We start from the raw sequence: 14,403 nt of genomic DNA on the forward strand, positions 1-14,403 counted from the left end.
AATGAACTCCCATAAATTTGTTAAATATGATTTCCCTCTTACAAAACCACCTTGACTCTGCCTTGAATATATCTAAGTGCCCTGCTACAGCGTCTTTAATAATACCTTGTAATATTTTCCCTATGACAGGTATTAAGCTAACTGGCCTGTAGTTTCTTGCCTCCTGTCTTCCTTCGCTTTTGAATAAAGGATTTACATTCACTATTTTCCAACCTAATCGAACCTTACTCAAATCAAGGGAATTTTGGAAAATTAAACCTACACATCAACTAAATCACTAGTCTTTTGAGTTCCTCCCTTCCTTGCATTTCCTGATTTACAGTTATTTCTGGGATGTTACTTGAATCCTATATAGTGAAGACTGATGCAAAATATCCGCTCAATTCATCTGCCAATTCCTTATTTTCGATTATTAATTCCCCAGACTCATTTTCTATAGGATCAACACTCACTGATATTAAATATTTAAACAAACACTTACTATCCATCTTTATATTTCTGGCTAGCTTTCTCTTCTACTCTAATTTTTTGCTCTTAATTCACCTTTTCACATTTTATGCTGTTTTTATATTCTGTCCGATCTTCTGACCCATCCTTCTGCAATTAAATGCTTTTTCTTTAAGTTTGATAGTGGGCAGGACTTTCCGGCCCTTTCCGTCCGAATGTCCCAAGGAATGGAACCCATTTCTACCACACCAGTCTTTGAGCTGAGCATTAATTTCTCTAATCTCATTTGTTCTATGCCTTTCTGCACATGACTTTGTTAATAATCCAGAGATCATTACCTTTGAGGTTCTATTTCTTAATTTGGTGCCTGTCTCCTCATACTGACTATGCAGAATCTCTTTCTTTGCCTTGCCTATGTCATTGCTACCTACATGGACCACAAAGACTGCACCCTCTCCCATCCATTCCTAGTTCCTCTTTAGCCCTGAGCAGATATTCCATATCCTGCCACTAGGCAGGCAACAGAAACACTGGTCTCTCATTCCTTTGTTGCAGAGAACAGTATCAATCCCCATCACTATACTGTCCTCTACTACCATGGTTGGACATCTCATCCACCCTGCAGCCCCCACTCATCCAAACAAGCTGAAAGAAACTCAAATCTGTCAGGCAATTGCAAAGCTTGAGGTGCCTGCACTCATGCCCTCTGTATCCCCTTACCTGCCTCACTCGCAGTCACACTCTCCAATCCCTGACCACTGACCCTTTTAGAAGACCCTATCCCTAAAAGGATGTGATCGCCTCCTGGTACAAGGTATCCAGGTAACTTTCCCTCTCCTGCAGTGTCTGCAGCTCAGCCTCCAGTTCAATGACTCTAAGTCAAATCTCCTTGATCCAAAAACATTCATTGCAGACTCATTTGCCCTGGATCACAATGGCATCAAGGAGCTCCCATTGCTGCAGTCATGATACATGACCTGTCCTGCCATCCTTAATATATTAAATCTGGAAATTTAAAAAAAGAATTAACCACATTGCTGTGGATCTGGAGTCACAGGGGCTGGTTCAGCACTGGGCTAAATCGCTGGCTTTGAAAGCAGACCAAGGCAGGCCAGCCACACAGTTCAATTCCTGTACCAGCCTCCCCGAACAGGCGCTGGAATGTGGCAACCAGGGGCTTTTCACAGTAACTTCATTTGAAGCCTACTTGTGACAATAAGCGATTTTCATTCATCTCATGTAGGCCAGGCCAGATAAGGATGACAGATTTCCTTCTCTAAAGGATATTAGTTGATGTGTTGGGTAAGCTGGGTCTGTGAGGACTGCGTTTACTGCAGCAGTGAGAGAGACAGGCTTCCAACACTTGAAGAAATGCAACTCTATTTTATTGAACTCTTAACTATTAAACATACTTTAACTGCGGGTTGACACTGTGCTGACTTGACTGGAGACCTGAGGCTAACCTGACCAGACTATCTTTCTACCACATGATGGATGTTCTAGTTGTTGCTCACCGGCTCTGACTGTCTCAGAGGCTGCATCCCCAGAGAGCGGGAAAACTAGTGCCCTCTGGCTTTATAGTGGCCGTGTCCTGTCTGGTGATTGGCTGCTGTGTTCTGTGTGTTCATTGGTCATCCTGTGTGTCAATCAATGTCTGCCTGTGCACCATCATATACTTGTGTGTATATTATGACATTAGTGATGGGTTTTTACAATAATCAACAATGGTTTCATGGTCATCATTTGAGTTTTAATTCCAGATTTTTATTGAAATCTTATTTCACCATCTGCAGTGGTGGGTTTTGCACCCAAGTTCTCAGAGCATCACCCTGGGTCTCTGGATTACGAGTCCAGTGACAATACCACCACACCACTACTACCACACCACTGCCACCCCTCAATTTAACTTTCAGTTACATTATATCATTCATTATTTTCCTTTTTTATATATTTTATTAACCTTACCACATGCTATTTGAAACCTTAGATATAGAATAAATCTTAACCACTTACCAAATGCTAACCAAGCCGTTAGCTTTTTAAAAATTAATTTACGGGATGCGGGCATCGTTGTTTAAGGCAGTATTTATTGCCCATCCCTAGTTGCCCTTCAGAAGGTGGTGGTAAGTTGCCTTCTTGAACCGCTGCAGTCCCTGCTGTGTAGGTACACCCACAGTGCTGTCAGGGAGGAAGTTCCAGGATTTTGACCCAGCGACAGTGAAGGAACGGTGATATATTGCCAAGTCAGGATGGTGAGTGACTTGCAGTGGAACCTTCAGGTGGTGTGGTTCCCAGGCATCTACCATCTAGAAAGATAAGAGCAACAGATGCCTGGGAACCACACCACCTGAAGGTTCCACTGCAAGTCACTCACCATCCTGACTTGGCAATATATCACCGTTCCTTCCAAACTTAGCAAGGTTCTTTCAGCAGCACTGCTTCATCAGTGGTGGAGGGATTAAATGTTTATGGAAGAGGTAGTAATCAAGCGGACTGCTTTGTCCTGGATGGTGTTGAGCTTCTAGAGTGTTGTTGAAGCAGCACTCATCCAGGGAGTGGAGAGTATTCCATTACACTCCTGACTTGTGCCTGTATATGGTGGACAGACTTTGGGGGGGGGGGGGGGGGGGGGGGGGTCAGGAGGTGGGTTGCTCACTGTAGGACTCCAAGCCTTTGACCTCCTCTGGTAGCCAGAGTATTAAAATGGCTAGTCCATTTCAGTTTCTTCCCCTATGGTAAAGCAAAAATCAATTCCTATAGGGTGACAATGTTAGAAAAGGCAAAGGAGTGCCTCCTTTTCCTCTTCACCTAACTCCCCCACTCACCCAACTTTCAGCACTCTGTTTAACGTCACACTCAGTTTCAAAATGTTGCTGATGTCCCCTCTAAGAAACCTAAACAATGAGGTTCAAGAACAAATACCTGATGAATATCATATCATCACTAGATGTGTAATTGAGAAAACCACCAACATGAAGAAAATGCACTTGCGGTGTCTAGACAAATACCCTTCGGTATGCAGCAGCCAGCGTTTCCAGAATGGTCACAATGTGCTGTTCTCTGCACAACAATGCTTGGGCAGAGAGGTTGGGAGGAGCCAGACACAGAGCCTCATCAGAGGATTTTGAGGATAATGATGACCAGGAGGAGGTGGAAGTTGATGTGAGCAATGCAGCACACACATTGCTGCCTGCGATATCCTCATTATTGTGAAGTTCTCTCCCCCGCTGCACATTTATCAGCCATCTTCAAAAGCCACTTTTGCTCCCACTCCCTCAATATGCCACTGACAGAAAGCTGACCCTCAAACAACCAAGCCTCCCTGTCAATTCCCCCAATTGCTTAGCATTAATTCATGGCTTCCTCAGCACCATACATGCAGCAGCCAACATACAAACACCTAGGGATGATACACAGCTCCAGGGAAATGTCCATGGCTGGAGAGTGAATGAGTGCTATAGGGAGATGCCTGGACAAAGGTTTGGAGGTCAGGCTGTATTGTGGAAGAAAGTGACAAGGCGCCATACTGCTTGTGGTCAAGGGATCTTAATGTGTCATAGGATGCCAACAATGCCCCACTCTCCTGATGGTGGCCGCCCTTCTTTCCCCACCACCCTCTCAGTGCTCCCACCCCCTACAAACAACCCCCCCGCCCCCACCTACCACCCCCACCGCCACTCCCCGGTTCTTCAGTGAAACTCAACGTGCTTAACCTTCCTTGATCCATCGCTACGTTTAGGTGTGTCCCCAGGATGCACACCGAAGGTGGAGGTAGCCAGCTGCTTACCTCGTCCTGTGGCCTTCGATGCCCCTGGTGGTCATCCTCTGGGAGCTCTGGGCCGGAGGGCCCCGGTGAACTTGTCGACAGCGCGTGCCTCCCTGTCCCATGTTTGACTTTAAGACGCGGACTCATCAGAGGGGTGGAACTCGGGGGAGCTGGTGCCCACCATCCCCACTCCATAGGAACAGGTCTGGTAGGCACTCAGTGCCCTCTTCTCCTGCTCAGTATCCATAAGGCCCTGAGGTTCACCTCGGGACAGAGGGGCAGCTGGTTCGAGCCCCGGCTGCCCTGCGTCATCTGGCTCTGCCAGCCCTGCAGCTCCCCAATGTCTGTGCCAACATGTCAACGCCCTTGCCGATGCTCCTCAATGATTGGTCCATGCTATGCAGCGCCTCGGCCATTCCCATCTGAGAGCGGGACATGTTGGTGCAAGGGCACGAATTGCCAACTGGAAAGTAAAATGATGATAAGGTGGCTAAATTAATAAGTTAATGAGGGACACATTACCCTTACTGCCAGTGCTATTGGGACTCCCACTCCCAGCACATTTGTGCATTGAAATCCGACTCACGTGTCTGCAATTTTGATACTAGCAATCCTTTCTGTAGCTTTTTTATTTGAACTTAGTTAATAGTATAACTTTAGGAAGAAACTGAAGGAAACTCTGATATCATCTGTAAAAGAACTGGTAACAAAATTAACAAAAAAAAAAATCACTTAGTTTTGCCTGACATCAGTGGAGCAGTCCCCTTGTGTAAGGGGACACCTGAAATAAAATTATAAACCAATGATTAAATTAAGATTATGTTTTTGAGTTAGATTTGCCTTCACTATTTGGTACCATTTGTTGTTGGAGCACTTTATGCTGAAGGTGCAACACCCCCCACTATTTTCAGTTCCTTTAACCAGAAACTGGAAAGAATGTGGAACTTGCTACCGGACGGAGTAATTGAGTCAAATACAATGGATGCATTTAGGAAGAAGCTGGATAAGTACAAAAGGCTATTTATTGTATGTTATGAATGAGGTAGTTACTTCCAAGTAAGACTTGTTATAAATAAGAAATGTATTTCTGTTCACAATGTAAAATCAAAATCAGTGACTGAATCTTACTTTTCCCAGTGACTTTGATATTATTTTTTGATGATGAGCTGAAAATAATATTTTTGCTGACATCTTATTATATTGAAAGCACTTTCCAAAATGAATTACTGGAAGCAAGTGGCTGTTACTATGTAAGCAAGCAATGGTGATGAAACACAAAAGGAGGCATTGCTAGAGGTTGGAGTGATGATCAAGATAACAGGAGGACTACCTGTTGTTTTCCGACTGGTGGTTATGAGCCTTTACCCATTTAAATCATAGAACATAGAACATAGAACATAGAACGATACAGCGCAGTACAGGCCCTTCGGCCCTCGATGTTGCACCGACATGGAAAAAAACTAAAGGCCATCTAACCTACACTATGCCCTTATCATCCATATGCTTATCCAATAAACTTTTAAATGCCCTCAATGTTGGCGAGTTCACTACTGTTGCAGGTAGGGCATTCCACGGCCTCACCACTCTTTGCGTAAAAAACCCACCTCTGACCTCCGTCCTATATCTATTACCCCTCAATTTAAGGCTATGTCCCCTCGTGCTAGCCACCTCCATCCGCGGGAGAAGGCTCTCGCTGTCCACCCTATCTAACCCTCTGATCATTTTGTATGCCTCTATTAAGTCACCTCTTAACCTTCTTCTCTCTAACGAAAACAACCTCAAGTCCATCAGCCTTTCCTCATAAGATTTTCCCTCCATTCCAGGCAACATCCTGGTAAATCTCCTCTGCACCCTTTCCAAGGCTTCCACGTCCTTCCTATAATGAGGCGACCAGAACTGTACGCAATACTCCAAATGGGGCCGTACTAGAGTTTTGTACAACTGCAACATGACCTCATGGCTCCGGAACTCAATCCCTCTACCAATAAAGGCCAACACACCATAGGCCTTCTTCACAACCCTATCAACCTGGGTGGCAACTTTCAGGGATCTATGTACATGGACACCGAGATCCCTCTGCTCATCCACACTACCAAGAATTTTACCATTAGCCAAATATTCCGCATTCCTGTTATTCTTTCCAAAGTGAATCACCTCACACTTCTCCACATTAAACTCCATTTGCCACCTCTCAGCCCAGCTCTGCAGCTTATCTATGTCCCTCTGTAACCTGCAACATCCTTCCGCACTGTCTACAACTCCACCGACTTTAGTGTCGTCTGCAAATTTACTCACCCATCCTTCTGCGCCCTCCTCTAGGTCATTTATAAAAATGACAAACAGCAACGGCCCCAGAACAGATCCTTGTGGTACGCCACTCGTAACTGAACTCCATTCTGAACATTTCCCATCAACTACCACTCTCTGTCTTCTTTCAACTAGCCAATTTCTGATCCACATCTCTAAATCACCCTCAATCCCCAGCCTCCGTATTTTCTGCAATAGCCGACCGTGGGGAACCTTATCAAACGCTTTACTGAAAATCACTGGTGGAAATGAATAAACCTTCTGTTTAACATTTCATCACATCTGAAGGATAGCACGTTTCACAAGGAAACACCATTGGTACTGCACTGGAGTGCTGGCCTTGTGACCCCTCCACATACACTCTGCAGTCAAGCCCGCCTTACCTCCCATGCTGAATAATAACCAGGGCATACAGCGTCAACAGAAAAAGAAGCTCTCATGACCAGAATCATGCACACTGTCCTGCAAAACACAATCAATATTAATGCCCAAAACATCAGGGCACTAAACTCATGAAAAAGTGTTGTAAAACATTTTTGTCAGTTGTTTATAAGCACACATTACAATAATGTATCGAGGGCATTTAACCGACCGGCATGATTGGATTGATACCATTGTATACTCTGCAATGCTTCTACTTTCCATTGATCTCTGGTCTGATCTGCAACTGGGTATGTTTGATTAAAATTACCACTACATTTTTCCATTCTACAACATTAAGTCATTTGAAAGTGATGAAAGTGATGGTTTCATGATACACAACTCTATAGTGCTTTCACTCTGACCAACAGTACACACTGGAATCAACATTAATCCCCGCCACCCCCCCCACCGTCGTGCACCCCCCCCCCCCCCCCCCCCCCCCCCCCCAATATGGACAGGGAGTGCTGGGTGAGTGTTAAAAATTAAAATTGCAAGGCATAACCATTACCCACCATGGAGGCATCTGTTACCATTTTTACAGTGGAGGTTCATATGGCTTGTTTGCATTACATCTTGCAGTGGAAATCAGGCTTTCAGAGTGCAGTTGCAAGCCTGAATTAAAATTTAACAGCTGCTTGTCGTGTTAGGTACACTGGTATAACACTGGCTGCAACTGAATGCGGCATAGATCAAAAAGATACTCCAGACCTTGAAGTTAGTTCAATCAGGGTTATTGAATTAATAGCACAGTTAGCACAGTTCTCTGTGAGTTCGACTCTGCTAACTTAAGTATGGTTACTCTGTCTGACTGAACTAGACTAGCTATTAGCCACGTGGTGGGGGTGTGAGATTGTAACAACACCCTTGTCTGACCCTCGAGATGTTCATTAGTGGAAAGAGGCGGAGTGTGAGTGCCTTGTGTCTTTTATAGTCAGATCCCACCCCTGAGTGTCCTGCCTGCTTATTGGTCATATCCTGTTCTATGTGTCCATTAGCTGCTTGTCTGTATATCAATATGTGTGTGTCTGCATATCATGACATCTCCCCTCTTTTTTAATGTTTGGATGACATATGTGATCGTATTTACAAGAATAGGCCAATATTAACATATATACATGCAGTGGATGTGAACATATGTACATGTGAAAACAGCTGTCTAATGCGAGAACACAACATAGCAAACAGAACAAATATTCATAAGTCCAGTCTCTGTGGCTTGCGTCTGATCCTGGTCGACCAGGAGAGGTGGTGGTGGGGACGCCAGCGCCTTGATGGGCGGGATTGAAGCCTGACTAGTGGCCTCGTGAGTCGAGGTATCAGGAGGTGGCCAAACAACAGAAGGAAATGGAGAAGAATGTGGTTGCGGGCAGGCAGCTTTGTGTAGCGCCCGTCTGTTTTGTTGCACAACAGAACCATCAGCCAGATGCACAACATACGAGCGGGGGGCAGCCTGTCGAACAACGACAGCTGGAGCTGACCAGCCTCCATCAGGGATCTTGACCCGAACAGTGTCGGACGGGGATAACATGGGCAAATCAGTGGCATGAGCATCATAGCCCTGTTTTTGCCGGTCTCGGAGTTGCTGCACCTTCTGCAGCACCGGGAGGTGATCCAGGTTAGGCACGTGTATGGCTGGAAGTGTCGTTCTCAGGTTCCTGTTCATCAGGAGTTGAGCCGGTGACATGCCAGTGGACAGTGGGGCCGCCCTGTACGCAAGCAGTGCAATGTGAATGTCAGACGCAGAATCTGCGGCCTTGCAGATGAGCTGCTTCACTATGTGCACCCCTTTCTCAACTTTTCCGTTTGACTGCGGATAGTGTGGGCTGGAAGTGACGTGTTTGAACTGATACGACTGGACAAGCAGAGAACATTCATGGCTGCTGAAGCACGGATCATTGTCACTCATGACAGTGAGTGGGATACCATGCCTGGAGAATGTCTCCTTACAGGCCTTGGTGACAGTCCGAGATGTGAAGTCTGAGAGCTTCACGACTTCAAGGTAATTGGAAAAATAATCAATGATTAACACGTAATCATGACCATTTGCATGAAAGAGGTCGATGCCAACCTTGGACCACGGAGAGGCTTCGATTTCATGCTGTTGATGTTTCTCCTTATTCTGCGCTGGCTGGAAGTATTGACAGGTCGCACAGTTCAGGACCATGTTTGCAATGCCCTGGCTGATCCCGGGCCAATAGACAGCCTGCCTGGCTCTGCGTCTGCATTTTTCCACACCCAGGTGGGTCTCATGGATTTGACGGAGCACCAAGCTCTGGAGACTGTGTGGAATTACAATCCGGTCTAGTTTGAGGAGGTTGCCATCAACAACCGTCAGGTCGTCCTTTACATTGAAAAATTGAAGACACTGCCCTTTTTGCCAGCCATTGGTGAGGTGTTGCATAACGCATTGCAAGAGGGGGTCTTTGGCTGTCTCCTCATGGATACGAATCACCTTCACATCAGATGCCGGGAGGGTGCTAGCACACAGCTGCACCTGTGACTCAACGTGTGACTCAATTTGCCGGATGACATTCAATGGTTCACTCGACACGGTGATGGAGGTGATGGAAAATGCCAGTGGTGAGCTTGGCTTTCAGCTCCAACCACTCTGCCTGATGGACCGCCTTCCACTCGACGGGAGTGGACTTCTTCACTAGGTTTTGTAAGGCCGTGATGTGTGAGGCCATGTTTGGGATGAACTTGCCCAGAAAATTGACCATGCCCAGGAAGTGCAATACCACCTTCTTGTCTTCCGGACCTTCATGGCTGTGATGGCCTTGACCTTATCTGTATCGGAGCAGATGCCCTGCTGAGAGATCTGGTCTCCTAGGAACTTGAGTGTAGACATGCCAAAGCAACATTTGGCCTTGTTCAGCTTCAGGCCCTTGGCGTAGACACGGCGGAATACCTGCTGGAGATGGGAAACATGCTCCTCAGGGGTCGTGGACCATATGATGACGTCATCCATATACACACGAACCCTTTCGATGCCCTCCATCATCTGCTCCATGATGCGATGAAATATCTCCGATGCCGAGACGATGCCAAATGGCATACGGTTATCGCAGTACCTGCCAAACGGTGTGTTGAAGGTGCAGAGCCTTCTGCTGGACTCATCCAGCTGGATTTGCCAGAATCCATGTGATGCATCTAACTTTGTGAAAAACCTGCATGTACCATCTACTGGTGAGTTCTTCCCGCTCGGGATGGGGTAGTGTTCACGCTTTATATTCTGGTTGAGATCCTTGGGATCAATGCAGATGCGCAGGTCTCCAGAGAGTTTTTTAACCACCACCATCGAGCTGACCCAGTCAGTCGGTTCGGTTACCCTGGAAATGATCCCCTGCTGCTGCAGCTCCTTGAGCTGCTCCTTCAGGCGCTCCTTCAGCGGAACCGGGACCCGGCGTGGTGCGTGGACCACTGGCTTGGCATCAGGTCGCAGGCTAAGGTTTGAAATTGTGAAGCTGGACAGGGCATCCCTACTGGGCTCGCATGCCTGATAAAGCTAAACCTGGTGCAGCGGGTTTATTCAACAACATCCTCCAACGTGGATCTTCAAGCTGGCATTGACGACATACTCGCTCAGTATCCAGATGTGTTTGACGGGTGGGCACTTTGCCATATCGGTACAAGAGCCAACTGCGACCTGATGCCAAGCAAGTGGGTGTCGGCCACTTCGTTATCCCGTTCGCATCGCACATGCGTAGGGCTCCGGGAAAAGCGCGCGAGAGAGCCGTTGTCTTCAATGTTGAGCCGCTGCATCCGGGAGATGGCCTGCACACTCTCTGCCTCGTGGGAGGCAAGTTTCTCATTTAAGCCGATTTGTATTGGGAATACCGATTTTTTGCGTTCTCATGCACTGTACATGTTTCAATCGCGACTGGCAGGGTCATTTGCTTGATTTTGAAGAGCTGCTCTCTCAGAGGATCAGAGTGAACACCAAACATGATATGGTCTCTGATCATGGAGTCAGCAATATCACCAAAGTTGCAGGACAGCGCTAGCAGGCTGAGGCTAGTTCAGAAGGCATTGAAAGATTCATCTTTACCTTGAAGACGTTGTTTGTATAGCGCTTGAAGATTTCATTGGTGTCCACTTCACAGTGACTATTGAACTTGTCCAGGATGGTCTGAAACTTTGCCTTGTCCTGGCCTTCGGTGAAGTTAAACGAGTTGAAGAGTTTGATGGCTTGATCGCCCGCTGTCGAGAGGAGAAGCGCAATCTTTCTTGCATCAGATGCACCCTCGAGGTCTGAAGCTTCGATGTACAGCAGAAACTTTAGCTTGAATATCCGCCAGTTGGCACTGAGAATGACAGAGGTCCTGAGCTGGTGAGGAGTCTGAATCTTCTCCACGGTGCCGGGATACATTTGCTGGTCATCATGGAACAGACTGAGAGAAGCCACCTTAAATTAGTAATCTCCTAGTATCATGTTAGGTACACTGGTCGAAAACTGGCTGGAACTGGATACAGCATAGATCAAAAAGATATTCCAGACCTTGAAGTTAATTTAATCAGGTTTATTGAACCAATAGCACAGTTAGCACAGTTCTCTGTGAGTTCGACTCTCTGCTAACTTAAGTGTGGTTCCTCTGTCTGACTGAACCAGACTAGCTCTTAGCCACGTGGTGGAGGTGTGAGATTGTAACAACACCCTTGACTGACTCTCTAGATGTTCATCAGTGGAAAGAGGCGGAGTGTGAGTGCCTCGTGTCTTTTATAGTCAGATCCCACCCCTGAGTGTCCTGCCTCCTTATTGGTCATGCCCTGTTCTCTGTGTCCATTAGCTGCCTGTCTGTATATCATTATATGTGTGTCCGCATATCATGACACTGCTGGCCAAGTTTATGGAAGTTGTTGGTTCTAGAAGGTAAATGGGTTTTTTTAGGACATGGTTTATGAGCCAGTAGCAGAAACACTGCTCTTCGCAGCTCCTCCAGCAACCCTTCTGTCAATTGCCACATCTCCTTGCTGCTGCAATCAGCCAATATCCTCCAAACCACGTCATACCAAGCCTGTTACTCCACAATACCCCCCGGCTACTGATTGTCAGCCCATCGCAACACTTTGCATCCCATTATCTTTCCCATTTAACAGACGACCAGATTGACAGGGTGTGAGGTGGAATGAAAAGATAATAATGAGGTTTAGCCATTACATTCTGCATGATGCCCATATGCATTATCATAGTGCCCCACTTCTTCCCTGCCACCCTGTAAATATCAGCGGCATGGAGTTTTTTCAACAAGACATCTCACCTTAAAATATGCACTGGAGATATCAGTGGCTCATTGTGCCAATGATTCATTGAAGCTTCAACTTAGAGTCTTCAGCTCGAAACTCGGTTGAAACAAAAACTGACATTTGCGCTTGGGTTCCCTTTCTTAGTGTGCGAGTTTAGAATGGTCAGAAAATGCATTCGGGAACCGGAGTACCCATAGAAGGCATGGAACCATCCCTCCAAGGAGGTAGTTTACAAAACCTGACATCCTCTCAATATCTGAACCAGCTCACTGATGTACTAAACAGTCACGATAATATTTAGCCAACTCAGGTACCAACAGGAACAGAACATTATCACACTATACTGCTTCAGTTCTCTTGATAGCCTCCAAAAAAACAGAGTTTGATAGCTAAGGTCGGTCAAATCATTGGGTAACTATTTAACCAGGCACTTGCAATCGTCAATGCACAAGTAAATACCAGCATATCAGAACAGGTCTCATTCATTTCAAGAATCCTGTTTATTTGATTATCAGACTGAAATCATTAAAGCACAGATTTTACCCAAGACCAGGTGGATTCTGTTGGGCTCCCAATATAGTTAATTTCTTCTTCGTTTTCTTCGTCTGTCATTCTCCTTTCATATTTTCCCGGCACGTCTTACAAATCCAAGTTAAATACAGGTCCTGACTTCTTCTCTCGAGGAGAGCAGTGTGATTTCTGAGGAAATCTTGGGTACTGACTATCCAGCAGGTTGCTGATCATATTTATGTGCTAATTTTACATAGCCATCCAAGCAGAAACCTGAGCAGCGAGTCAGACTGCAGTCAATACTGCCCCTGACCCCGAAGATATTCCAGTGTCACAAAGCAACAAGTTAAGCTGCCGTTTTAATGGAAGGTCAGAAGATTGGTAAACAACCGAACAAAAAAGAATCTTAAAACGAGTTCAAGTTTGATTAAATATTACTCGTGGCTTGATAATGTCACAGTCCTCTCGAAGTCTCAAGTTGGACATTATCACAGCACACCACAAGATCTGTTGAAACAGTGACAGCTGTTTCTAATTCTGAATTTATGGGAAAGAAATCAAAGGAAATATACACGAAGAACTAAACAACAAATACACAAATTATTTAATTATTTAATTTTCATGATTGTTTGATTATTTCAGAATGTTGCAATAGTTGCAAACAGCATCATAAAAGTAATATTACTTAGATCTCCTTCAAGGCAATTGGTTAATGTAATAAAGCCAAATGAAACGGCTCCTTCACAACTCTAAGAACAAAAACAAGGGGCGGGATTCTCTGTGAATCGGCGCGATGGCCTGAACCCGGCGCCAAAAACGGCGCGAATCACTCCGGCGTCGGGCCCCCCGGAAACGTCGTGAATTCTCCAGCCGGGAATCGGCTAGTAGCAGCGTGACACCATTCGCGACGGCATCACTCATCACGGACGTATGTGCCGTAAGTGACGCCGCACAGCATCACTGCACAAAAGACGTCCCCCCCTCCCCGGAGACCTGGCAAAATGACCGGACGCCGCGCAGCGACAAGTGAGACCCTCCACTGCCTGCCCCCCTTTCCCTCATTCCCACTTCCCCATCCCCCTTCCCCATATTCCCCTTCCCTTCTATCCGCCTTCCCCATATCCCCCTTCCCCGTATCCCCATTTCCACTATATCTCCCCTTACCCCCCTTCCCCGTATCGCCCTTCCCCCATATCCCCTTCCCCATATCCCCCTTGCCCCAAATCTCCCTTACCCCATATCCTCCCTTCCCCCATATCCCCTTCCCCATATCTCCTTCCCCATATCGCCCCTCCCCCATATCCCCCATATACCCCCTTCCTCCATATCCCCCTTTTCCCCATAACCTCCTCACCCATATCCCCTTCCCCCATATCCCCTTCCCCATATCCTCTTCCCCATATCCCCTCCCCCACATCCCCCATATACCCCCTTCCACATATCCCCTTCCTCATATCCCCTTCCCCCATATCCCCCCCTTCCCCCATATCCCCCTTCCCCATATCCCCCCTTCCCCCATATCGCCCCTCCCCCATATCCCCCATATACCCCCTTCCTCCATATCCCCCCTTTCCCCATAACCCCTTCACCCATATCCCCCTTCCCCATATACCCTTCTCCATACTCCCTTCCCCATATCCCCCTACCCCCATATCCCCTTCCACATATCCTCCTTCCCCCATATCCCCCTTCCTCCATATCCCCCC

The 14,403-nt window shown here is 46.6% G+C and overlaps 1 protein-coding gene across 2 annotated transcripts in view; it reads right to left on the reverse strand.

Annotated features, from left to right (window-relative positions):
- Nucleotides 1-12,889, reverse strand: part of lpin1 (lipin 1) — a 197,242-nt gene extending 184,353 nt beyond the window's left edge. For both annotated transcript variants that reach the window (XM_038800248.1, XM_038800246.1), the window contains exon 1: nt 12,731-12,889. In XM_038800248.1, coding sequence (XP_038656176.1) covers nt 12,731-12,799 — 69 coding nt within the window. In that variant the 5' untranslated portion in view covers nt 12,800-12,889. The remainder of the gene's footprint in view (nt 1-12,730) is intronic.
- Between the last annotated feature and the right edge of the window lie 1,514 nt (nt 12,890-14,403).

Source organism: Scyliorhinus canicula, chromosome 6 (genome assembly GCF_902713615.1).
Source record: "Scyliorhinus canicula chromosome 6, sScyCan1.1, whole genome shotgun sequence".
Classification (NCBI taxonomy): Eukaryota; Metazoa; Chordata; class Chondrichthyes; order Carcharhiniformes; family Scyliorhinidae; genus Scyliorhinus; species Scyliorhinus canicula.